Raw genomic sequence first — 27,761 nt, 5'->3', positions numbered from 1 at the left:
TTTGAACAGTGCTGGTAGATAGTTTTAATATGCAAGAGAGGAACACATATTAAAAATCTCAAATTTCCCATTTTTGGTTGAAATCATGCAAATTGTGCGACAAATGAAGCATAGATACAGTTAAGCAAAGAATTAAAATTTCCATTCATATTTTACATAAGGATAAATTTTAAAATTAATATTAATTTTCAACCAACTTGTCATTTCGTTTCTAGTACATACAGACAATTCAGCAACACTAATGAAAGCATCTTTGGTTAGGCATATCTTCGGACATAAGTATATATATATTCAATTTGATATGCTTCAAATACTTCCAAATAAATCAAGACAGAAACTAGTCTCTCTACAGCAGTTTTCTGGGGCTTGTGATGCAATGAGGATTGTGCTTGTCCATTAATGTGATATAGGAGAGTCTTGCAACTACATCTGCCATAGAGTGTTTGGCGGTCCTCCTCCAATGGCAGAGAGGAAAGTGATTGCTCCAAGTAGGAGGGAATTCAGTCTTCCAAGCTTCCTAGTGGTTACTGCAGAAAAGTCACTGATGGAATTATTTATACTCTAATACCTTCAGATAGAGAAATGTCAAACATGCCAAGACAGGCTGTGGATTTAGATGATCCAAACCTCTTCTGTTCTGACATGTCATTGGAAAATAAGAGCCAGAGAAATGTATTTCACTTCAATTATGAGAAAAGAAGTTTACAGAGTTGTAAAAAGTCAAATGAAAGATGGGATGTCACTTCAGTCCTCCTATCATATACATAGGAGGGGAAAAAGTAGTTTTGTTACTTTGATTTCTTCCTCTCTCCTGGAATTGTTCCTTAATGGTGTTAATCATGTATCTTTAGTGAATTAAAATATACAGCTATTAATGTACATTTAAAAGTCAGAACATAGCCATTTATTTCTTATATTTATTGTTTAATCTTCATATTAGGACTTCTCAATATCTATATTACTTTGTTTGGCTTTACCGTATTATTAATATTCCATATGATAAGCAGATAGTTAATTTTGCCTGCTCTATATTTGGTCTATAAGTGCATCAGCTACTACTTATATATTTGTCAGCTTCACATATATATAATATATATTTTTCTGATTTTAAAGTATGATTTAAATTATCTCTGCGCGCTACCTTTAAAATACTTAACGTGAGCATATTTGTATTTAGCAATATCTCCACAAAGGCTTTTTGTTTCACCTTTGTCAAGAACTTTGTCTACATAGTTATGTACAGATAAACCATTCTGGCTAATGTACAAATAATAGTAGATAGAGGAACATTAAGCAACGAAGTATGCCTTCTTTAAAGGCTTGGTTTCACAAATTTCTCCAGACATGCAGAATAATACACATTTTTTTGGAATGATATATACCAGACACAGTCCATGTTTAACAATTTCTTCAAGATTTATATATTTTCAGATTCAAAATATATGTAAATGAAGATTTAGCAGCTAAAATCTTATATACTGATTTGCAGTTTGAACAGAGTTTGTGTTCACCAACATTGACTACAGCAATTTTCATAAGTCTACAGTCCTACTTCAATTGCATACTTTGATTTTGGGTAAATAGCTTCCCACTAGCAATGTAAGCAGCCAATTACATAATTTAGGCAGAAAAAGAAAAGCATCTGAGAATCATGACTGGTTGTGGATTTTGGCTTATGCCTAATTAAGCAAAGCAAAGCTTTACTTTACAAAAGATAGGAGACATAGTGGCACCTGTACCTTAGTATGATGAACCTACTAAAAACTTAGCCACCAAATGTAAGTTTTCACCCACATGTTCTGGATTTTAATAATTATAAAAGTGTAATTGATGGTCTTTTGAGTGCATAAGGTGCCATGTTCTAATTTCATATTTCACTTTCTTCCTCTCCATATGGCTCATAAACTTAGTTTTTATGAAAGTTTATATTCATTAGAGGATTTCCTGGAATCAAAATAAACTGTTTCATGAACCATACATTGGGAATCCTTCCCCAGATTAAAGCAGATTGCATAATTTGAATGCATTTGGAATGTTGAGAATCCCATCAGATTGAAATTATATGTTGGGTTCTTCTTAGTATTTTGATTAATTATCATTAATTGGGTGATACTGAAGTTTCCTATGAATCAAGAGTGCCCAAATAAAGAGCTAATTTGTCCTATCCCTAAGATAAAAAGGATAAGTAAGAAAAACATCCTAAAGCCATGCCAAACAGTAAAAGTGAATGTATTTGTTTGGCTTTCATTTCAGTCTACCTTTACTTTGAAGATTTTTGCCATATGTTACTGAGAATAGTTATAGCCCTTCGTTCTAAAGCTTGGTCTGAATACAGTTTAGTGATAATGGATTAAAACAAAGAAACCAGGGGTGAAATGCTACTGGTTCGGATCGATTCGGCTAAACCAGTAGCGGTACATGGTTCGGAGAACCGGTAGCGGCGGCAGCGCAAGGCTCTATCTACCCACCCAGGTATCGTTACCTGTTTTTGATGTGATGCGTGTGCAGAGCACACACTTCCAAACTAGTAGGGAACCAGTAAGTAGATTTCACCCCTGAAAGAAATGCACATTCATTTCTAGATTGTATTTCTTTGGATTTCTCCCTTGGAAGAGTATTTGGGAGACTTCTTCAATTTCCCTCTGGAGTGAAGAGATCTACCTTGAATATTCTTTGCCAACCTCTGTAAAAATGTTAAAAAATTGCTAGTTAGCACCTGAAGTCCAACGTTGGGGGTAATGGAAGCAGGGAATATCCTGAAAACATATAGGTAGCCTTTTGGGGGCGCCTGACATGCCCTAAACCCATAATGGCAAACCTATGGCATGCGTGCCCGAAGTGGCATGTCGCCTGGCACGCGCGTCACCTGTTCCTCTTCTGGATTTCTGGCGCACATGCGCGCACAATGATCAGCTGACCTTTTTGTATGCGGCAGTGCCAGAAACTAGAAGAGCTGGTCTTCCATTTTCCTGCATGAGCATGCAGACCGGTGCCGAAAAGGTTTGCCATCACTGCCCTAAATTTAATCTTAATCTACACCAATTTTGCAGATGGTGGAGAACAACTTCCTTCTGTTGGTTTAAAAGAGAATAGGCACAAAAGAAAACGGGAAAAGAAAAAGAAAAGGTCTGGGGGGGAAAAACCAAATGAAATGCTGTTTTCTTTTCTATCTTGCTGCAGTCTGAGGATTCTTCCCATGAGGCTCTGGTTCTAAACACATGAATATATATGTACAGACTTGGACTGTAGAACTCCAGATATCTCCTTATACTAATAAATAAGAAATAGAAGTTTTTATATACCTGGCTATGGGCCAGTTCAATTATGCACTCTTTTATATGCCTTGACATTCCTTTTCATAAGACAATTTGAATACTGTGACTATTTAGATTTGCTGTTGAAATTATCAGGGATGCCTCACATGTTCACTTCAGGATCAGAAGAGAGGTATGTGGGGTCAAGTCTGGGCAAGTGCAAAGCATTCAAGTTGATTCAAGTCTTGGGTGTGTGGTATGTGTGTGTGTATGTGTGTGCAAAGCCTATAGAAAAACATATGCAAAGAAAGGAGAGATGCGTTCTTGCAAGCAAAGAATGCTATCACTTTCAATATGAATGAAGCAGTGAATCATTAAACTGCCATTGGGTGAATCTGACTTACTACAGTGCAAAGTATTTTCCCCAAGACCCTTTTTGATTGTGTGTTAATTTTTTTTAAGCAGCCTGGGGGTGGGGGGGTGGGGGGATAATTCTAGGAAAAAAAGCAGGCCAACTTAAAGATCTTGCCTGCTAATGTTAAGCTTTTATATGTAACAAAGGTGATGCAGAAGATTCCCCACTGCATGCTAGATACAGGTTGCACTGAGTTTTGTACCAAATTAGCAGAAGATTTGGAAGCATGCAGGCTTCAAAGCACATGGATTTGCTGACTAATAACAAAGGGTATTTTCAGCTGGTTCTGGATGCATTGATAGGCCACAGAGAAAACATACTGCGTAGATTGATTGGGTTGTTTTGCTTCAATTCAACCTTTGCTTAGAGCAGAAATCTGGTCATCCTCATGCTCTGAAATCATAGACGTAACATCATGTATAAAATATATAGCAATATAAAAATATAATACTTCATTCAATACTACAGCTTCTTTCCCAATGCATTGTCAAATTAATAAGGGAGTTTAGTGTTCTCTTTGTCAACTGCTGAAGGAACAGTTGGTCTGAATGACAATGTACATTGATAGTCCCAACAGTCTCACTTGAAGAGGTACTCCTTTATATTTTTCCTCTTTTCCCTTTTTTCTGCAAGTAAATATATGTGACTACAAGTTGAAATAAACCAAAATAACTTAAATAGAAGAATCAATTCTCTCTTGGCGTCGCTGCATGATTTCCTCAAGTTCTGATTTCTCTCTATTTTTCTGTTAAGAAAAAAAAGATAATGAATTTTATTTAAAAAAAACCCATTACCTATGTAAGGCAAATCACTTTAGTAATTTAGCATTTTCAAGAGTGAGTTCACTACTATGGTTTCTTCTCTCTGATTTCTCAGAAGCAATTTGAGATGACCTGCAATTGTCTTCTCTTCCAGCAATCTCAAATTTTAAACAAAGAATTATTGTCATGCTCTGACTTGCCAGAGATTCAAAGCTATGTCCTGAGCTGCTGCAGTTCCTGCAGAAAAAACACTCTCCTTACTCCTCTTCCTGCAAAAATGAAATAAACATTGCAGCCAACCACTGCAAAACCTTGATTCAAGGTGAGCGTTTGTCCAGAAGTATACACATATATAATATCCTAGTGGATCCCATTAAAGCGAGCTAAAAAAGGTGCAAGCCACATTATTACTTTAAAGTTAAATCTGCCGTTTTACTATAGAAAAAATCTTTTTTTTTTTTTACTGATTTTACAATACATGACAAAAACATATGAACTATAAGAGATGCACATATAGAAAGTTAACAATTCAGATTTAAAATAGACATAAAATGCAAATATCCTTGGAGAGAAAATAAATTATCAGGCTCACTAGACAATGAAATAGCTAGCAGAAATAACTACTGCAATAAATTTAGCAGCCCATCTGGACAAATTTTGTAATCTATGAGCTAAAATGAGGAAAATAATTTCCCCCTTTGATTAGGCATGTTTGTAGTTAAGAGAGGTGCTTTTAATTCAGCACTATGTCATATAAAAGGGAATTGCAAGGAGATATATGGTATAAAATTGTTTAGAATAGAATAGAATAACAGAGTTGGAAGGGACCTTGGAGGTCTTCTAGTCCAACCCCCTGCCTAGGCAGGATACCCTACACCACTTCAGACAAATGATTATCCAACATCTTCTTAAAAACTTCCAGTGTTGGAGAATTCGTAACTTCTGGAGGCAAGTTGTTCCACTGATTAATTGTTGTGTCAGGAAATTTCTCCTTAGTTCTAAGTTGCTTCTTTCCTTGATTAGTTTCCACCCATTGCTTCCTGTTCTACCCTCAGGTGCTTTGGAGAATAGCTTGATTCTCTCTTCTTTGTGGCAACCCCTGAGATATCGGAACACTGCTATCATGTCTCCCCTAGTCCTTCTCTTCATTAAACTAGACATACCCAGTTCCTGCAACCGTTCTTTATAATTATCCTTGAATCCCCTAATCATCTTTGTTGCTCTTCACTGCACTCTTTCTAGAGTCTCCACATCATTTTTACATCGTGGCGACCAAAACTGAATGCAGTATTCCAAGTCTGGCCTTACCAAGGCATTATAAAGTGGTATTAACACTTCATGTGATCTTGATTCTATCCCTCTGTTCAGTGGTGAAATCTGAACCGGTTTGCTACCAGTTTGCTGGCTGTGCATGCGTGCTGTGCGCCAAGCGTGTGTTGCACACGCACATGTACATCAAACATGCACTGTGTGCGCATGTGCAGTGTGCACCAAATGTGTGCAGCATGCGCATGCGCAGTGTGCACCAAACGCACGCTGCATGCACAAAGCAGGATTTCCTGCTTTCTAGCAAAGCTAAACTGTGTGGCACAGCTGATCCCCCCTCGCTGTTCTACTTACCTTCCCAAGCCTCCTTTTAGTGTGTACTGCGTATGCGCATGTGCAATACACGCCAAAAGGAGGCTTGGGAAGGTAAGTAGAACAGCGAGGGTGGGATCAACTGTGCCGCGAGATTTAGCTTCTCTAGAAAACAGGATTTTCTGCTTGCTAGCAAAGCTAAACCGTATGGCACAGATAAACATCGGAAATACCGGTTCGGAGGAACCAACAGCTTTTTTTAACTACTGGTTCGACCGAACCGTTAACTTTTATCACTACTGGTTCGCCCGAACTGGAGCGAATCGGTAACATTTCACTCCTGCCTTTATTTATGCAGCCTAGAACTGTATTGGCTTTTTTGGCAGCTGCTGCACATTGCTGGCTCATATTTAAATGGTTGTCCACTAGGACTCCAAGATCCCTCTCACAGTTACTTGAACTTGGACAAAGTTGTTTTTGCAGGAAAGTGGCAATTTTAGGCAGCGGTAAGGGATCTTTTGTGGGCCAGGCAATCGTTTTAGTGTAAGAGGACAGAAACTGATACAAGCCTGCATTATACATTGTTGGAAGATTGGTTTAATCCTGTAAATTAAAATGACACTGTTCAGGCTGTTTCAATTCCAACCAAGTGATCTGTCCCCGTACCCACACACACACCCACACAGCCAGTCGAGGGTTAAGGAAACACTTTGGAACGCACCCAGGTCTTATCTCCGACTTGGCAGCGATAGACACACCGTCTGCCAAGGGTCTTTATTTTCACAAACAGACAGATAAGATACGAACGTTCAAGAAAGTCCAAACAGAAATAATATTCCTCCCAGCAGTTCCGGACGAGGCTTTAGTGACTCCAAGGTTTTGCTTTGTTCGTCACAAGGATCCTTTGACCACTACCCTCTATTATATAGTCTCTGGGGTGTGGTCCAGTGACTCAGTTCTAATCCCTAGCACGCCTCCCAAGCTGCTGCAAACGTTTATCACGCCTTCGGAGGCGTGCGTCCAGGAATGATGTTTCATTATCACTTTGACTCGAATCAGCTGTTTCCTCTCCCTCAGCCGGCACTTGAAACAATGCCAGAGGGGAGGGGCCTGGAGAGGGAGGCCTGGCTGACTCCTCTTCCTCATGCTCGGAGCTTTCTTCCTCCGATGGGACAGGCTCAGAGGGCGGGGCCACAACACCAAGATCCAACCAAACAAAGTCAATAAAGAGCTGATAGACTGCAATTCCTGCCTTTCATGTAAACATGCAATTATCCTGAAAAATCAGAAAGACGGGGGTACTATCAAAGAATGTAAATGGGTCTAAAACTTCAACCAATGATTTCATTTGGTCTCCAAAGAAATTACCTCAAATTCCAGTCTCAACAGAGAGTAAGATAAAACAATGAGTTACTTGAAGCAAAGCCCTTAGAAATTTGAATTCGATTATCTTAATAGAGCTGGTACAAAATAGTAACATCCATGCATCATATAACTGAAACTTTTAACGGCACTAAACATGCATATTATCTTTATAATTGGCAAAATGGAGGATGGTATTTGAAAACTTTTGGGGCTGGGGGCAGGTTAACCCTTATTTGTTCCAGATTATCAAGGCTTGGAAGGAGACACTTAGATATCAAAATACTCTCATCTGATTCATGTTAAAGCAATTAATTTCCCAGGAATAGTGGTGTGTAACGATTAATTTGAAGAAAATGACTGTGATTTTAAGCATCTGAGCTGGAAATAATTGGCTTTGCTATTGGACATTGTTAAGATCATAGGATCACAAAGGTCCAGAGCAGCTTTCAAAGTGGCATAGACAAAAGGCCTAAAGTTAAAAAAAAGAGGGGGGGGACCGGAATAAAATGTAGGGATTATTGTTAAATTACTTTTATTAACCCTATAAAAATGCATTTTATTTGGAAGATACATTCAGCTCTTAAATGTTATAAGTTAAATTCTGTTGTAGCTGAAAGTAGATGAATCATAAAGTACCTCAATGATTCTCAACTTTTTATTTACCACAGACCCACTTTAAATATCTTTGGTGGCCATGGACCCCGAAGACTTAACTCAAGTTTTAAATCATAGCATTTCTTCAAGCCTTCTCAGATCCCCTGTGACAACATCGTGAATCCACAAGTTGAGAACTACTGAACTACCTTATTAGCACAACAATAAAGTCTGCTTTAAAGGGGGATGCGGTGGCTCAGTGGCTAAGATGCTGAGATTGTCGATCGAAAGGTCGGCAGTTCAGCGGTTCAAATCCCTAGTGCTGCGTAACGGGGTGAGCTCCCGTTACTTGTCCCAGCTTCTGCCAACCTAGCAGTTCGAAAGCACGTAAAAAATGCAAGTAGAAAAATAGGGACGATCTTTGGTGGGAAGGTAACAGCGTTCCATGTGCCTTTGGCGTTTAGTCATGCCAGCCACATGACCACGGAGACATCTTCGGATAGCACTGGCTCTTCGGCTTTGAAACGGAGATGAGCACCACCCCCTAGAGTCGAGAACGACTAGCACATATGTGCGAGGGGAACTTTTACTTTTAAAGTCTGCTAGTTTATCTGTAATGCTTTAAAGCATCAACATCTTCCCAGGATTTTGAGATTGCCCTCAAAGTATTAACAGTCTTAAAAGATTGTGGACTGAGTTAACAATGTCACTACCCATCCTTTAAATTATGGATGTGATCATCAAAGGGTTGCTATTTTAGGAACCTTACCTCTAGAATAGATCTTTGCACTGTGATTTTGCTAAATACCCGGGCGCCTTCTTCTCCGCATACTTTTTTCAATTCTTCTTTGTTCAAGGAGAAAAGCTGTGCTCCTGTCAGTATGCCAAGATGGTCCACGGTTCTAAAAAAAACATGTTAAGGGAAAAAAAGCATTATTGAAAGATGTACAAGGCCCCAGACATTCAACACTTTTCATAGGCCAAATAGTTTGTCCTAAATTTATGGAAGATTTATAATTAATTCTGTATCCTTGACATCTGTTCCAAAGGTTTCTGAAACCATGCTATGATCTCTTCTCTGAGAAAGGTCTGCATTCAGTCTTCATGAAGTATAAGAAATTTGAAAAGTGGACCAGTTTCTTAAAAATGAACTGAACTAAAGTAAACTAAAACTAAACTATGGTAATACATTTTTTTAAACCTCTTTCAGACCAAGCTGTTTTTGCCTCTTCTCCTGTGCCATTCTGAGCAAATAAAAAGATCCTTTACTGACATACATAAGTAGTGGGCAAACTACTCAAAGTCCTAGTCATCACTGTCATAGTTATGTAAACTGTAATCTAGAAGCCTTGGTAGTACAGTGGTCTAAGGCACCCTGTTATTAAGCTGGTTATTAAGACCAGCTGCCTGCAATTACTGCAGGTTCGAATCTCGCCAAGGCTCAAGGTTGACTCAGCCTTCCATCCTTTCTAAGGTAGGTAAATTGAGGACCCAGTTGTGGGGGCAATAAGCTGACTTTGTATAAAATATACAAAAGGATGAAGGCTATTGCTTAACGCATTGTAAGCCGCCCTGAGTCTCCGGAGAAGGGCGGCATATAAATCAAATTTAAAAAAAAAAAAAAGCAGTTATGGGGATAACAAAACATCCTGATATACAAAGGCAGTGCCTCTCCTTTTTAGCTAGAATAGAACTAAGCATAATAAAACTATCCCTTAGTGATCTGCGGATAGTTTTTACATTATGATTTGCTGGAAATCCTGCACTAATCAGTAGAACATCCAAATGTAAGTAGAGATTATTTTGGCTGTTCTAAATCGAAAGTATATTTATATAATACCCTTCACAGAAGAAAGTTCCCTTGAAACTGAAGAAGATGGTAATGCATGTGTTCAGCAGCAGTAACAGTTTATTTTTAGAAAAAACTTGATTTGCATCTGCAGATGTCTCTCTACAATTATTCCTTAACATCTTTCTGAGGAGGGTAATCTTTAAACACTGATTAATGTATGTATATGTGCTAGTTCCTTTGAGGGTAAGCAATATTATGCAGAGCACAGAAAAGGAGTAAGAACTAGCAAGCACCTCAGAAAAAGTCATGAGATTAAAAAAAAAAAAAAAAAGGAAAGGAAATACAACTAAAATTACACTAACACCCTTCACCCTACCTCTCTTTATCATCCAGTCCTTACAAACCTACTACAGGCTTCCTACACTGCTTTTCGTTTTTTTAAAATTTCTCACCTCTTTCAGGATCACATCAACTTTCTCAGCCTTCCTCTTCCTCTCAATCCAATTACTCTTCCTTCATATACTGTATTGGCATCGTAATTTGAACCTAGATTATACTATCTAGATCAAATCACCATGTACTTACTTCATGCCAGTCATTAATTTTGTATTCCATCCACATTCATTAAATTCCATATAATCTTCAGCCCATCACTTGTTTTAACACACACATTCCATCTCACCACATTCAACTTATTTTTATATTTCTTGTGACATATCCAAACTTCACTGTCATACAAAAAAGCAGAAACACACACTTCGCACAGCTATTGTCACTTTTTTTTCACAAGCATTCTTTTTAATAGGACACATACCACCCATCCATTTCCTCATCTTTGAGAAACATTCAACTATGGTAGCTGCCAAATACAACAATTTCATCTTCAATATGGTAATTTTCAGATCTATATCACTGTTGCATCAAGACACATGTTAAAAGATCTGTGGGTAGCTCTGCGCTGCATTAAGTGCAACTTTTGCCTAGTGTGTACAAATGAAATGTGCTTCCTCTGAATTAGAAACAAAGGCAGCCAAGCTGCTCCATGAGAAGAACAGATCCAAAATCCAGTTCTGCAATATCATTATTAGCACCAACTACTAAGTAAAAGGTCAGATCAGCATGTGTGCAAACTTTTCTATTTTCTGGAGATAACAGGCTAAAAGGGGATAAAGTAGGGAAAGGCTTCATTTCTGTACTGTTTCAATCCAAGTACATTTCTGTGTCACCTGAAGGCAAGATCTTACTGACAGCTGAGATTTATTGGGGACTCAATCAGAGTTTCATCATCCCAGGATGATGCTAAGTGTAATCTTGTACCTTGTGTACCTTGTGGCAAACCATCATGATTTGGGGGATTTTTTCCCCCCTTCTCCTTCCCCACCTCTTGATTTTAAAGAATCTGAGAGGATGCTGGCTCATTGCTATGGCGTTTTACTGACCCTGTTAAAAATGTAGATGATATTTAAATTTTGATCTTTTAAATTCAAAAGTTATCAAAGATTTGAGGGACGTATAGTATGGAATGCAAAGATGTTCTTGTGCATTTTCTCCTGTTCCCTATTCTGCAAGAAACCTAATTGTTAAGAAACCTTTTTTTAAAATCCTGCTATCCCAATCACTTCACATTATCAGAAACAAAAATGAATCTGTTGCCCTATAGATGCATTAGACTTACTGCCATTATCCTTAGCAGTTGTAGGGAAGGGAAGGGAGAATTGCAAGAAATAAAAAAAGAAAAGATCTGGGGAGGCACAGAAACAGGAGAAGAGCCACTTACCCTTTGCTGAATGAATTTGCTTCCAGCCAAACTCTGACTTCCCCAGCATTGGATTCAAAGGTTAAGGGCACGTGAACCTGCTGGGTCTTCTCTACTCTAAAATTCCTTTGAGGTTGCTGGATTTTGATATTTGTGATCTTTTTCAGCAATTCATCATTGACCTCGTCCATATGATGGATCAATTCTAAAAAAAGAAATCAAAGAAAAATTATCCAAGTTCAGAAGAGACATCAGGCCTATCAATCTTTTAAAGCATGTTTTGTTGCAGAAAGTCTCTTCCTCATTTATTTGATTATATTTAAGCTGCATATAAAAGCACGTTTAAAGATGTCTGTTTCCAGGTACAAGTAGTCTTCGATTTACAACCATTCATTTAGTAACTATTTACAGTTACAATGGCACTGAAAAAAGTGACTTATGTTTTTCAGTCTTATGAGCTGCGGTGGCGCAGTGGTTAGAATGCAGTACTGCAGGCTACTTCTGCTAGCTGCTGGCTGCCTGCAATTTGGCAGTTCGAATCTTACCAGGCTCAAGGTTGACTCAGCCTTCCATTCTTCCGATGTCGGTAAAATGAGGACCCAGATTTCTGGGGTCAATATGCTGACTCTCTAAACCGCTTACAGAGGGCAGTAAAGCACTGTGAAGTGGTATATAAGTCTAAGTGCTATTGCTTTTGCTATTTTGACCATTGTAGCATTGCCAGGGTCATTTGATCAAAACTCAGACTCCTGGCAACTTGCATTTATTTATGTCAGTTTCACTGTCCTGGGGGCCCATGATCACCTTTTGCGACTTTCTAGTCAGCAAAGTGAATGGGGAGCCAAATTCATTTAACAACCATGTTACTGCCTTAACAGCTGCAGTGATTCACTTAAGAACTGTGGCACCATAAAATGGTGAAAACTCTCAGTTAGCAACAATGAATTTTGGGCTCAGCTGTGGTCGTAATTTGAGAGCACAGCCCAAAATTTTCTTTCAAAGAGAAGTGTGCTCTTAAGTCTCTTCCATGCAAGTTGCATTTGCCCTGAAGCCTTTAAAATTAATTCTCAACCACTGAATCTAAAATCAGTACATTGAATTGTATTCCACATGCGTTAAATTTGCACACCTACTATTGAGAACATTAAAATACGGGAGACAAACAGATGAACTGCCCTTCTTACCTTGGGGACAAGCAGCTATTGTCAACTTCAAAATGGTTCAGGCCTGTTACAGCCATCTTTCCATTTCTCAAATTGCGGGGGGGAGTCTGGAATGTCAGACCAGACAACAGACCATCCTGTAGGATGGTCATCTCAACAGTTGCTGGCCAGAGACTGAGGGGAGTTGCCAAGGAGATGCTAATCAGTGGAACAAGTTGCCTCCAGAAGTTGTGAATGCTCCAGCACTGGAAGTTTTTAAGGAGAGATTGGACAACCATTTGTCTGAAATGGTATAGGGTTTCCTGCCTAAGCAGGGTTTTGGACTTGAAGACCTCCAAGTCAACTCACTGATCTGAGTTGAAAGATCAGAATATTTTGGCCAGTATTAATAATGTAAATTTCTTTTAAAATATGAAATATATTGGTTCAGATTACATGGGTACTTACGTCCTTTGGCTTCTGAAGAACTGTGGGCTGCCATTTCACTTCCCCATTTGTCGCCAGCATAGCTAGGAGGTAATTTATGGGAAGGACTGGAAGATCCAGATGCTCGTGGACTCAAGTCTCGGTATTTCTGATTACTCTACAAAATGTCCAATGATTGTTTTCAAGTTATTCAATCATATTTCTATTATCTTTCATTCCTTATTGCTTGATAAGAAAGTATAATCATTTAACTGATGTAAATCCTTGGTTTATTGTTTTGTCCAGTTATAAAATTCCAACCATTGATCTGACATTATTAAGAGATAATTTCAACCTTTAGCTGCTTAGGACATCTGCTTTTACTGGCATTTGAGATACTGACATGCTGGAACATTATGATGGACATTAATATATATCTATATAGACAGATATTTCTATGAATAACAGAACAGAGATTTTGATTCTCTATGGAAATGTATTATTAAAGCCGTCCACAGAAATGAATACTTCTTTCAGTATTTGTGAGATGGGTGGCTATATAAATATGATTCATTTATTTAATGAATTAATAGTTTGCATCATTATTACAGAAAACTCATGATTTTTGTGCCCAGGTTGCACCCTAATTCTTTAGAAAAATTTTTATCCTTTTAAACTACTTTTGTAAAAAAATATAGAAGTGATTGTTCATACGTTCACCAGGAATTGAATCTGGCATATGGTTAGAAGTCAATTTAGGGTCAATGAGTATTTTGTCTATTGTACCTCACAGAATTGCTTTGAGGAGAAAGGAGGAAGATACATATCTATGTCATTTCCACTGTTGTTTTAATAAAGAGAATTATTAAAGAGAATTTTAAAGCTCTGTATGTGTGTGTGTGTGTGTGTGTGTGTGTGTGTGTGTGTGTGTGTGTGTGAGACTAAAATATGATTTCCTTATAGTTAAGAAAAATTAATAGCCAGAATCATTTAGGGAAGCATATCTATCAAAGTAACCTATGCGATTTTGTGTTTAATTTAAAGAATTACGATATTAATTTAAGAACTAAATCAGACCTGCTCCATTGCGGCAAAATCCTCCGAAGTCACCAGATCTAAAATATTATATGGAACATAACCAGCCTGTCCACTTCGGTTTTTCAGCTTCCACCATTGTTTGTTATCTTCCAACACCTGTGAATAAAAAAACAATTTATCTGCTAGAAAAGGTTACGTTCTATGATTTGTTTAAACATCTTCCTCTGGAATCTTTACTTTCCAGGTAGTCCTTGATTTAACAACCATTCATTAGTGACTGTTTGAAGTTACAATAGCACTGAAAAAAGTGTTTTAGGACTACGTCCTTACACTTATAGCCATTGTAGGATCCCCAGTCACAAACCTGGCAATCAGCATGCATTTATGATGTTTTCAGCATCATGTGATCATCATTTGTGACCTTCCCAGCTGGCTTCTGACAAACAGAATCAATAGGGAAGGCTGGATTTGCTTAACAACCGTATGATTCACTTAACTGCAGTTACGCACTTAACAATCATAGCAAAAAAAGACTATAAAATCAAGCACAATTCACTTAGCACCCCCTTTACTTACCAATGGAAATTCTGGGTGTAATTCAAAAACTACCTGTATATTCCTTGCACAATTAAACTGATGTCACTCTTTACATTCTTGAGCACATAGTTATTTCTATTCTGTAAATACCCTGGAATGTTTTTCCCCCCCTGAGAATATATTATCACTTTCAAATAATTTACAGAAAAATCTTACTAGTAAATAAGTGAATTTCCATCCTATCTGCTTTTTAATCTTCTTTCCCTAATGTCCAGTGCCCTCCTGCCCATTCAGCTTTAAGAATGACTAGTGAGTTCGAAAGCTTAATAGTGGAATGGGCCAATTTGCCGCGGCCAATTCACCACGGCCAACTCGCTGCAGGACAACTCGCAGCGGGACAATTTAATAATTCTATTTAATTATTTAAAATAAGTAAAAAATATTTTAATTTTTGCCATTCACATTTCATTCTGTCCCTCCCTTTTGCATCCTTTCTTTAATGATTCTATTCCACTATTTCTTTGATATTAGTGTAACTCTTGTCCCACAGTGAGTTCACCATGACAAGTTGGCCGTGATGAGTTGGCCATGGAGAATTGTCATAGACCCTCCCATAGATAAGTGCCTTCTCCATGGGAGAAAGTTAGTGCTGCAGAGTATTAAAGTGCAGATTTCCTTCTCTCTCCCACCTGCCCTGAAAAAAATCTCACATGGAATATTGTGTGTGGTGGATTGAAGGATCCATTCAAAGCTCGTGTGATCATGCCCGCCTCCCACTTCCCTTTTCCAGTTATTTGCAAGGATCTTGGATTCATCCTTTTACCTCCAGAATTTCATCTTTCAGCACTGACAGTTCAGTTGCATTTCGAGCAGTAAAATCATAAAGAATTTTGGCATATCTCTTTGACGGAGCCATACCCTGTGCCTCAAAATTCCTGCAAGAAAGATAATGTAGGGGGAGAGCCAGATTAGTCTATTATGGCAAAAAAACATTGGTAGCATGTTTGTCAATTAACAAATCTCTAGTTAGAATTTAATTCAAATTTTTATCAAAATTGGCTAGTTGAAGACGATTCTAATGCCTTCTGATTTTTTTTTCAAAAAAGATATAATAGCATTATCACAGGCCTCCATGACTAGTCAGAATAACTTATGGCCTAATTTAAAACATGTTAAATGATACACCAGTACATTTTTCCAGTTTTTTTAAGCTCATATGCTACAGTTCCTGAAAAAATTCTGCCTGTAAAAGTAATTAAAACAATAACTCTTCAGAATATAGTTTTAGTTCATATTACAAAATACTTTTCTTAAGGTAAGCAAGCCAGACCTTCAACATCATAACTGCAACCCCAATTCTCCCAAGAGTTGGAATGAAATTTGGCAGCATACAAATATGTGAAATAACAGAGTTAACAATTAGAAGACAGCAGCTGGATTCCCTGTTTGCCTGTTTGTATTACATTGGAATAGAACAAAAGAGAAAATATTAGCTTTGATGGGCTGATGTTTGAAACCAAGGCAGGCAACATCATCTTACCAGGAGAAAAGGTAATCTTTTCCAGAAATGGCTCCCAATAAGAGAAACATAAAGACGCCCAAACAGGAAAAGGAGAATGATATTTAAGTTGGTGTAAACAGAATGAGTCACTGGAAAGAACGGTGGAGACTAGGAGAATGCTTTAATTGGATAAGTGACATTGAAATCTGTTCAAAAATAGTCTGAATTACTCTGAATCACTTGTGAACCCTACTGTGAAGGACGCTGATCATCATATATTCATTTATACTAACAAGATTATTCTTAATATTTTTCTTCATCCACAGAAATGTCCATTTAAATATAGTGCTAATCATTGATATTTAAGCCTATTTAAGATTTTTAAGATCACACATATGTTGGTATTTTTTCTCCTTCCTTCCTTCCTTCCTTCCTTCCTTCCTTCCTTCCTTCCTTATTATCTATCTCTTTCTTTCTATTGTTATTCTTCTTCGGGTTCTTTGCTAGTTTCAAAAACTCTGTAATCCTTTTTGTCTTGTTTTATGTCTTCAGTTAAAAAGATAAAGGAAAAAAAACCACTTGAGGGCAATTATTTCATCCTTCCACAGTTACATAGTTAAGCCCCACAATATGTCCACTAAGGCTGGGGAGTACAATCTGAGGTCCCAGGGTGGCTGCAATCACTCAAAATGTTAGCCACAGACTTCATAGAGTCCCAACCTGATTACCATTGAATGATTTAACATGACAGAAAGAGAAAATATTCAATACACAAAGAGTATGGTAATTACATTAAATTCATTTATATCAAATACTAAATCAAGTTGTGTGTACAGTAGTTTTTGCCCTGGCGTCATCCAATTGCAAGAATGCAGCTCCCAGCTTGGCCTCTCAACCTAAAGTTGTATTATTTCTGAAAAGACAGATCCCAAGAATGTTATGACATCAGCTACTCACATTTTTTCATCCCACAAATGAAACAATGAAAGGAAAATACCTATTTACATGTTGAGTAACATGCTGAGCAAAGGCATCCATCCCTTGCTTTTGGTCCGAAGTCTGGACTGGCTTCAAGTGGCGATTGGGACACCCATTGGATGATGACAGCTTCCAAGGAGAGGAAGAAGAGGAAGAGACCAGAACATTATTAATTTTGTGCACATCCCAAAGGAAGTTCCGCATTTTTATCAATCAAAATCATAATATGAAAGGAGTCCCAAAGGTGCTTTTTCAGGAGGCAATTGGACTTTCTTGTTTTTTCTTTGAAGATGTTTCGCTTCTCATCCAAGAAGCTTCTTCAGCTCTGACTGGATAGTGGGGAATGGAAGGATTTATATTATCCTGTCAGAGCTGAAGAAGCTTCTTGGATGAGAAGCGAAACATCTTCAAAGAAAAAACAAGAAAGTCCAGTTGCCTCCTGAAAAAGCACCTTTGGGACAATCACAACCTGGATGACTGACAATCTCTACAGACGAATATGAAAGGTGGTATTTTCACTAATATCTGTTTCCAAGAGGTCATACACAAGTATATAAGAGTATTTGTAAGAGGGCAAGCCTGCCTGACTGCCAAACTATCATTCCTATTGTATGAATAATCTCATGAAGTGGTATGAAATCCAGTTATAAATTTGCAACTAGCTGGGTCCTCTGAAGTTTCTAACCATGATTTTAGGCTTCAGTATTGACTAAAAAGGGGAGAGGAAGAGGTAGGTTCTAAGAACTACCTATGGACAGACACAAAATGAGGGAGGAAGTTCAGGGGCAACTAAAATCTCCCTCCCTCCCCCATTTCACACATTTTAAAAAATCAGTATCTCCCACTCCCCCCAACTATGTCAAAGATCTGTGTGTCAAAAATTCCCAAGCAGATTGATTTACATCCCGGTTAGTTCAAAGAGGGAGGGGGGAAACTGAAAGAGCTCTTGTTAATTTCATCCTGGTATCTTGCTTTGGCTGCTATGCTCTTGGAACTGTTGCATAGGTCTGCAGAATCAAAACAATGCAAATCAACACTTCCTTTTAAAGTGGTATGTTGAGCAAGGTAACTTGCATTTGGTCATATACAGAAATATCTAAGTGATTATTAAAAAGAGGGTTAGTTATCTTTCCCTTTTATGGGTGGGAAAATAGAATGCTATGTTAGCTCAGCCATTGGGAGGTGAAATGAGGCAAGATTTCCACCAGCAGGAAAACAGAGACTTATAAAGTTTTGAGAATTTCACTGCTGGAAATAAAAAGAGGTGGGTTTTTTTCTGGTTTGTTTGGCGAGTCACAAACAAATCAGCTCAGCTGCTATACACAACAATGACATGAGAACACAAAGATGCAGATTGATTCTGGAACAGTGCAAATAAATCACATGGGCGAGACTAGGAAGTGCTTAGCTAGATTGCTGAAAGTTAGCTAAGTATCAAAAATGTTCAAGATGCCTTGAATGATTAATTCACCTCCCTAATTTTTTTTAAAAAAATAATACAAATTCATAGATTTGTTTATCTACTTTAACAACAGTAGTGTATTTGGCTCACAATTTGAATAAAAAGCTAAATGGAAGGGAGGAGAAAGGAAGGAAAGGAAAGGAAAGGAAAGGAAAGGAAAGGAAAGGAAAGGAAAGGAAAGGAAAGGAAAGGAAAGGAAAGGAAAGGGGATCCACAAAGTACCTCTTCTTGCAAATGGCCAATATCGATTTCCCATGGAGCCCCACGAAAGATTTCCAGGGGTGGCTCCCATCCGTTATGAAACTTTGGAACATATCTTGGGATGTTGGCATCTCTTGGCCATTCGGCTCTTGAAACACATATTAAAAATAAGTTTATTTTCTAGGGAGCAATAACATACACAACCCTTTCCCATTTCAGATTACTAGTTTTCAAAGCTGAGCATCTTTTTGGAAGACCAGCATCCTGATTGCTTAGCTCACATACAAATGCTACTAATGACCTTACAAAGCTAGATACAAAACAACCATTGCTCACAACGTGGATAGCCATCCCACTTCCTGGCTGTGGTCCACAAGTGCTTTTGGGGTCTCTATGGTTTTAAATTGCGCTAGCAAGGAAGAAATGTTAATGTGTGCTTCATTGCTAAAGGCCTCATTTTTTAAATCAGGGAAATTCTTGCCTTCAGTCTACATTATTTCTGTTCAGATAGCATTTTCACCATCTTCAGCCAAGGAAGGCATTGTGATAAAAAAACAAGAATAGAGAAACATATAGACATTCAAATGGAACTGATAAATAAAATGGACAAATATTCCCTAAAGGAGATATACAACTTTTGAACCAGGAAATGGACTTCGATTTTTTTTTTATTACTACATATACAAAAGAACTCTAATAAGGTCTTGTAAGACTCTATTGGAGGGGACAAACGAAAGGATGAATGTTATTTACTGGTTACACAAAAGAAATCTGTTAAAGTTCTGAAAGAATTGCGGCTCCAACATGAATAAAAAACTAGCTCTTTGAAGGGACTAAAAATGAGATTCTTAAAAACTCAGGGAAGGTTTACAAAATTAGCTTATTCAATCAGAGCTAAAAGAGAAAAAATAGTTGTATCTGGTTTCCCTTACTGGACTTTTGCTAACAAAGAACAATTGACAAAGTATTTGGATTTTGATGTTTACTTACAAGATGTGCTATGGCGTGAAGTGAAATTATGTATTTAGAGATAGAGATGAACTATTAAAATTGCCTTTAGTTGCTGGGATGAAGGGTGAAGTTAATCTTTGTTTTCATTTTTTCACACTTATTTTTCTTTTTCTATTTTACTGTTCGTATTTTTAATAGTTTGTATTTGGTGTTGCTTTTATTGTTTTCTATTATAAAATTAGTCTGGAAGAATCCTTCTTTGGGTTCCTCTTCCGCTTTTTGCTTTATTTACATACCTTGACCTTGTCCAAGTCTCTCCTAAGGATTCCCACAATACCATTTCCTTTGGTGTTAGATGCCCTTTCAGAAAATCTGTAGTATCCTTTGAAAGAAGTGGACTGATGACAGACCTTGCAAATTCAGGGCCTCCACTACTGTTAACAATCTGGATTACAAACAAGAAATCACAAATGAGAATTTCCAATAATCTTTTATGGTTAAAGCGTTTGGAAGTATCAATCTTTAGGCCTTTTCAGGTACTTATGACAATTGAGACCAAAATTTCCATTGGTACGTGAGACAATTGTTAAGTGAATTTTGCCCCATTTGATTACCGCAGATGTTAAGTGAATCACTGCAGTTGTTAAATTAGTAACACGGTTGTTAAGTGAATCTGGCTTCCCCATTGACTTTGCTTGTTGGAAGGTTGCAAAAGGGAATCATGTAATTCTGGGAAACTGCAACTGTCATAAATAAATGCCAATGGCCAAGCATTCAAATTTTGATCCTGTGACCATAATGCTGCAGTAGTCATAAGAGTGAAAAACAGTCATAAGACAATTTTTTCAGTAGCACTGTAACTTTGAACGGTCACAAAATAAATGGCTGTAAATCGAGGACTACCTGTATTTAAACTGCTAGATTAGGAAAATATCTGAAATCAAAGCTTAGCCATGGACTTTTACTTCCAGGTTGGTGCCATGCCAAGATATTGTTTTAAATAGCATTTGGGTGATAAATAGGAGTTAATGTACTGTTTACTGGATGCTCACGGCATGTTTACTTTTCTAAAGTCCATATTTGCAGTACAGACACAATTGAGTGCAAAATGCACTACGCTACTCAAGTGAATGGGTTGGTGCCATCTAAATCCTCCAGAGAATGTGTTATGTTAAGAATGTTGCCATTGACGGCAATGGCTGAGATTCAGCTGAGGGAGATGCAGTTTTTAAGTAAAGTTGTAAGTCAATACATAATAAACACATTTCAGGTGCAGTTCCAATTTTACTCAGTTTTATCATTCAAAAGTATGGTCATTTAATTTTCTATACACCTCTATACCAGGCAAGAGCCCAAGATCAAAAGTTTCAATTACGGAATGACTAATGTTAGGCTTATCAATGTTTGAAAAATTAACCGCAAAGAACGTTAAATGCTATTGTTGTTGCATAAGGTTTTGATGAAGCAGGTTCATGTGTGTCTGCAAAGGAGAAGAGTGGGGAGCAAGTATCCAAAGGTGTATTCTGCCATCAAAACTCAAACCCTATTGCTTATATACTTGGGGCACAATTAAAGAAGGCATTGTATTGTCACATGGTCCTATTGTGGAATCATATCTGTGAGAGATTATGGGAAGGCTGGAAAGGGTGCATAAAGAAGGTGCATGAAGAGCCTTGGTACTACAGTGGTTTAAAGCACCCTGTTATTAACACAGCTGCCTGCAATTTACTGCTGGTTCGAATCTCTCCAAGGCTCAAGGTTGACTCAGCCTTCCATCCTTTCTAAGGTAGGTTAAATGAGGACCCAGTTTGTGGGGGCAATAAGCTGACTTTGTATAAAATATACAAAAGTATGAAGGCTATTGCTGAGCACATTGTAAGCCGCCCTGAGTCTCCGGAGAAGGGCGGCATATAAATCAAATTAAAAAAAAAAAAAAAAAAAAGAGATAGAGGGGGAGTCAGTTGATATTTTATCCCATAAATGGCAGCTTACGCTTAGGTGGAGAGAAATCTGAGCCATTCAAAGCCATTTTTCAGCCATTCAAAGGGACACTGCTTTAAAAGAACTCACTATAAAGGAGGCTGGGAAATTCCATGTACTGTATAGTTATCAAGATTTTGTATTTACCCCAGACTACCTTCCTATTACAGGGCTTGACAACCATGTCTTGTTATTTTTTCCATCATTGTAGTTAGTAATGAATGGCTATGAATGGAATGTTTTGCAACAATGCATGTTATACTTTAAGATAGCAACAGCATTTAGACTTAGGACTTAGACTTATATACCACTTCACAGTGCTTACCAGCCCTCTCTAAGCAGTTTACAGAGTCAGCATATTACTCCTAACAATTTGGGTCTTCATTTTACTGACCTCAGAAGAATGAAAGGCTGAATCAACCTTGAACCAGTGAAGATTGAACTGTTGGCAGTCGTCAAGAGTTAGCCTGCAATACTGCATTCTGACCACTGGGCCACCACAATTCTTGTAAGAGTCTTGTATTGTATTGTAAGAGTCCTATTTTTGCTGGAAAAGGCTAATACAGCTACCGTTTAAAAATTGTAAAAATCTCTGTAACGACAGATTTTTCTTTTAAGAAAGAATGTTCTGTTTTCTCTGCCTTTTTATGGTACACAAAATAGTCACGTGCCTCTCCAGAGAAATAAATACACAAATTGACTCATTAGATATGATAGCCTTGCTATTTCCATTCTCAGATATTATGGGGAAACTGAAGTCAATCCTCTCAACTTGTCATGAGCCTTTCAACCTCCTAGGTTACTATTTTGGAATACTGTAAATCAATCCCTAATCTGGAACAGATGAATCTTTAAACAGGCTAGAAAAATGTAATATGTGTCAAAAACATGCCTATTACTGGTTGAGTTACCATTCTCAAACCTACTCCCAAAAACTACATGCAACGGTTAGAATTCAGGGAATCAGAAGTCAACATATCTGGATGCCATTAGATGAGGAATGCTGGATTAAAATTTATTACTGAATAAGGGAGAAAGTAATTTATACCAGTTCCAGTGGTCCAAACAGGAAATGGACTAATTCTGAAGCACTTGGGTTCTGAATATGTTTTTTCAGTTTGACCTGAGAAGAGAAGAAAAACAAGTTAAATCTAAATCTATTTTATATTCAACTATGTTATAAAACTGTTCAAAAATAAATAAATAAAAAATTAAGCAACTCCAAGAAATGGAGAACTCCAAGAAGATATCTACCGTATTTCAACCCAGATGGTGTAAACTATTTCTCTCTAAAGTAACATAAATCATATAGTCAGGTTCTTGTACAAAGCCAAATTAGGTACTGTATTATGACTCTACCTTATTCCCATGATCAAGTAGGCAGTTGGCCTGTTGGCATTAGATCAACTATTACAGGAATTACTAAGATTAACTTGATCCCACTTAATCTAGAAGAGTTCTTTTGAGGTTTCCAAGGAACATACAGTTGTATTGTTAGTCAAACATTGTTTAATTAGCAAGAGCTTGTTTAAATTGTATAATGGGTTTGCTTTACTGCAGCTGCATTGATTGTAGTTCACTGGGCAGCCAAAGCTTCTGCAATGTAGCACCTGAAAGAGCTAAACTGCAAAGGAAACCCTATGAGCTACTTTGTTCATTGGTATTGATATGGGACTTGGACAGATCTATTCGTTATACTGGAAAGAATGTGCTACCTATTTTCATAAGACTCAGTAGATAGATAGAAGCAGTCTGACAACTGCTTGTGTAGCCTTGACACTTCTCCCATTCTGCAAGCAGCAGTCTCGCAACTGCTTGCATAGCTTTGACACGTCTGCTATTCGGCAACAACCAACATAACACTGTAGTAAATCAAGTAATTTACTGTGAGATGGGCGGCCATATACAAGTAGTTCTCGACTTACAACCATTTGTCGAATGACCGTTAGAAGTTACAATAGCACTGAAAAAGGTGACTTATGACCATTTTTCACACTTACAACCATTGCAGCATCCACATAGCCTTGTGATCAAAATTCAGATGCTTGGCAATTAGCAACAATATTTATGAAGGTTGCAGTGTCCCAGGATGATGTGATCACCCGCTGATAAGTAAAGTCAATGGGGAAGCCAGATTCACTTAACAAGCCTGTTACTAATTTAACAACTGTAGAGATTCAGTTAACATCTGTGGCAAGAAAGGTCATGAAATAGGGCAAAACTCATTTAGCAACTGTTTTGTTTAGCAACAGAAATGTTGAGCTCAATTGTGGTTGTAAATCAAGGACTTCCTATACGTTTGATTAATAAACAAATAACACAACATAGTAAAAATCAGATGTTGTATCCATTCATCCATTTGTCTACCTACCCATCTACTTGGGATTATTTCCTCCAAGACTGCAAGACGCTTTACAAGGCACTCCTCCACCCACCTTCTTTTCCCACATAGCATTCTTATCAGGGAGGGCTTGCTAAGAAAGAAGGAATTTCCAGGACTGAAGGTAAATTTGAACCTGCCTTGCCAAGTTCCGTAACAATGCCTGAACCACCATATCCCACTACCTCTTATATGACACACATGGTAAGGTTGCCTTAAGATTTGCACAGGTACTGAACTAGCATATTAACCATGTGATTTGCCATTAGTGCAACATTTGCCAAAAGGGTAATGATCTTGCATACGGCACACGTATTATTCGGTTTTGTACAGTTTCTACTTCTCTAAGTACATTTTTAGTCAAATGCTGTGGAGGGGAAACCTATTCTGTTTTTTTCTCTCTCAAGTACAAGAATATCATACTGTCAGAAGATTCTTAAAAAGAATTGATGTGTTTTTTCCTTCTGTATGACAGTCAAGTGTCTCTACTAAGCAGGATAGTTAAGTACTTTGTCCTCCCTGCTTTGGCTTGATTTTAACAATGAACATGCAGAATGAACAGTTTTCGAACAAGTAGTCAATAGACAGCACTTGGCTGGGGATGATGTGAATTGTAATCCAACACATCTAAGAGCTCAGGGTTTGGCAAGGCTGGGGTAGGGACCTGCTGAGAATAATCAGTTTGAGGATAACCATTTTTGACTTGAGCAAAACTAGGTCTTGCCAAAACCTCAGGTTTTTTTAGAAAGGTTTTAGGGGTCACATTTAAGAATTTGACTGGATGATTGGTGGGAACAAGTTTAAATTTTTCTTTGCAAACAATTGTTGCATTCAAAATTTTTGTTTCTCCCTTTTCATGGACCAATAGAAGCAGAAATGAGACTTCATTATGTGACATGACAAGTTAATCTATCAGTGCAAAAGAGTATTTGTCCTATATGCTGATATTTTGTGACTGGATATTTTGGGGGATCTTCCTTTAATATTGCCTTTGACTGGTTGTCACAGCCTCCAGCTCCCATGTATATATAGTGTCTCTCTGAGGGTAATTCTCAATGCATTTTATGAAATGGATCAAATGACACAAAAACTAACGCTCAACTTTGTGACTTTTTAAAGTGTCAGCTGCAACCTTGTGCTTTATTTTGGCAACTTTGTAAAGTTGTTTACTACTTTCTACTGAGATTCTCAACTCTTTGACTATATAAGCATAATATTTGGTTGATTTCCAATAACAGCATGAAGCAAGCAACTATACCATTATCTATCTAGTTGAGACAACATTATACCCAACGCCCTTTGCTTCTTACCAGGAGATTTAGTGCCAGCTTGATTTTCTGAAAGCAGTCCAGAAACTCGGTTTCATGTGGAGGTCTTGCACGCAGAGTCAGAACTCCCTCTTTAGACCAAAAGATAATAAACACATTTTTTTAAAAAAAATTGACACTCCCGTGCATAAAGAAACATTAATGTGACGTGCTGACCATAATAATCTACATTCCTTGAGGGCACTAAGTGTTTGAAATATCAATCTCGCCCAACTGGATGCCCTTCAGTGCAATGGCTTATAACTTCCATCATTCCACAGCCAGCACAACCAGTGGGGATGGCCACTAGCTCTGCTATCTGTTAATGGCAGGATCTGTAGTCCTATATATTTAGAGTCTCCATTTGAGAAAAGGCTGAAACAGTCTACAAAGAAACAGCCACCTAACCCTATCAAGTATAGTTAAAAGCTATCTCTATAAACACCGATGGTCAAAATAACAGTATATTTTTCCTTCATGTTCTAGGACAGTGGTGGCAAACCTTTTACTCACCGAGTACCAAACAGGTACGCGCTTCATGCGCTTGCGTGCCATCCACGCTAACACGTGGCTTCACCCCATGCGCTGTGTGCACAACTTCACCATCTGTGCATGCACACAGCTTTCATGCACCCCCGTGCGCTGCACATGCAACCACACCATCTGCGCGTGTGTGTGACTTTTGCGAGGCTCTCCTGTGCTCTGCATGTGCAATTGCACCATCTGCGCATGCATGCAGGTTTCACGCGGCTCCCCATGCACTGCGCGCAAAATTGCACCATCTGCGCATGTATGTGGTTTTTGTGTGCGCAATGCAGGCGCATGAAGACCATCTGCCCTTGCACTATGCATAAGTACAAACACACGTGCATGTGCAGGAGAGCTCCAAAGAGCAGCTGGGTCCCCTGAATTGTGCACATGCGCACCAGAGGCCCGAACATCAGCTGGGATGTGCGTGCATGCGCAGCTGCAGGTGAGTTGGGCAACAGCTCGCATGCCTGGAAAGATGGTTCTGCGTGCCATCTCGGGCACACGTGCCAAAGGTTTGCCATCAGGGTTCTAGGCTGATCAGAAACAGAGCTATGTAGGTTGGGAGTTGCTTGGTTCTCAAAGGCCTTATAAGGCAAATTTAAATATTGACCCAATCCCTTGGGACACACTGAGAGATGGGTTTTTCTCATTGGAGACACTGGAGGTTTTTAACTATGCCTTTTATTACATGTCTATGTGCTTTTGATTATTGTTTACTAATTAAAAGAGCATCACTGTTTACTCTACAGGAAGAAATGAATCATTGAACTTGGACCCAAATCACAATGGTGAAAAAAAAAAAAAGGCCCCATCCTGACAGGGAATGGCCAGTGTTCCTACCCTCTAAGATGACAAGACTAAGAAAGCTAGAAATTCATCTTGATCCAGTGGCTTTATTTTTGAACAGGAGGAGAGAAACGGAGCAAGGAAAGAGGTGAGTGGGATTTAGAACTGGCCTAGAAGTTAGTATTTGAACTGGATCCTTCAAACCTGATGGGATAGGGTGTACAGTGCATTCAGAAAGTATTCAGACCCCCTTCACTTTTGTCAATTTTGCTATGCTGCAGCCTGATTCTACAGTTGTTGAAATTCATTCTTTTCTCATTAATTTCCACTCAGTATCCCATAATGACAAAGTGAAAACAGAATTTTAGAAATGTCTATAGATTTATTAAAAAGAAACGAAATATCACATTGGTATAAATATTCAGACCCTTCACTTAGTACTGTGTTGAAGAACCTTTGGCAGCAATTACAGCCTTGAGTCTTTTTTGGGGTGTGACGTGACAAACTTTGCACACCTGGATTGGGGGATTTTCTGCCATTCTTCCTTGCAAATCCTCTCAAGCTCAGTCAGGTTGGATGGTGACCATCGGTGGACAGCCATTTTCATGTCCCTCCAGAGATACTCAATAGAGTTCAAGTCAGGGCTCTGACTGGGGCGCTCTAGAACATTTACAGAGTTATCCCTAAGGCATTCCTGTGTTATCTAGGCTGTGTGCTTAGGATTGTTGTCATGTTGGAAAGTGAACCTTCGACCCAGTCTGAGTTCCTGAGCACTGTAGAACAGGTTTTTATTGAGGATATCCCTGTACTTTGCTCCATTCAACTTTCCCTCAACCCTGACCAGTTTCCTAGTCCCTGCTGCTGAAAAACACCCCACAGCATGATGCTGCCACTACCATGCTTCACTGCTGGGTTGATATTCGGCAGGTGATGAGCAGTGCTTGGTTTCCTCCAGACACAATGTTTAGAATTGAGGCCAAACAATTCGATTTTGGTTTCATCAGACCAGAGAATTGTTCATCACAG

At 38.3% G+C, this 27,761-nt stretch overlaps 1 protein-coding gene across 1 annotated transcript in view; it reads right to left on the bottom strand.

Moving 5' to 3' along the window:
• The window catches only part of EPS8L2 (EPS8 signaling adaptor L2), a 106,459-nt gene continuing 78,698 nt past the window's right edge, over positions 1 to 27,761 (bottom strand). The window contains exons 11-21 of the mRNA XM_070932698.1: positions 25,422 to 25,510; positions 22,780 to 22,854; positions 20,048 to 20,196; positions 18,822 to 18,948; positions 17,157 to 17,266; positions 15,482 to 15,593; positions 14,161 to 14,277; positions 13,126 to 13,261; positions 11,537 to 11,720; positions 8,737 to 8,869; positions 1 to 4,414 (exon numbers count right to left, since the gene is read on the bottom strand). Coding sequence (XP_070788799.1) covers positions 4,343 to 4,414; positions 8,737 to 8,869; positions 11,537 to 11,720; positions 13,126 to 13,261; positions 14,161 to 14,277; positions 15,482 to 15,593; positions 17,157 to 17,266; positions 18,822 to 18,948; positions 20,048 to 20,196; positions 22,780 to 22,854; positions 25,422 to 25,510 — 1,304 coding nt within the window. The 3' untranslated portion in view covers positions 1 to 4,342. The remainder of the gene's footprint in view (positions 4,415 to 8,736; positions 8,870 to 11,536; positions 11,721 to 13,125; positions 13,262 to 14,160; positions 14,278 to 15,481; positions 15,594 to 17,156; positions 17,267 to 18,821; positions 18,949 to 20,047; positions 20,197 to 22,779; positions 22,855 to 25,421; positions 25,511 to 27,761) is intronic.

This window comes from Pituophis catenifer, unplaced genomic scaffold (assembly GCF_029215685.1).
Source record: "Pituophis catenifer annectens isolate HBS135680 unplaced genomic scaffold, rPitCat1.0.hap2 SCAF_1, whole genome shotgun sequence".
Lineage (NCBI taxonomy): Eukaryota > Metazoa > Chordata > Lepidosauria > Squamata > Colubridae > Pituophis > Pituophis catenifer.
Note: the sequence above shows the minus strand (reverse complement) of the source record. Positions and strands in the feature narration are given on the sequence as shown.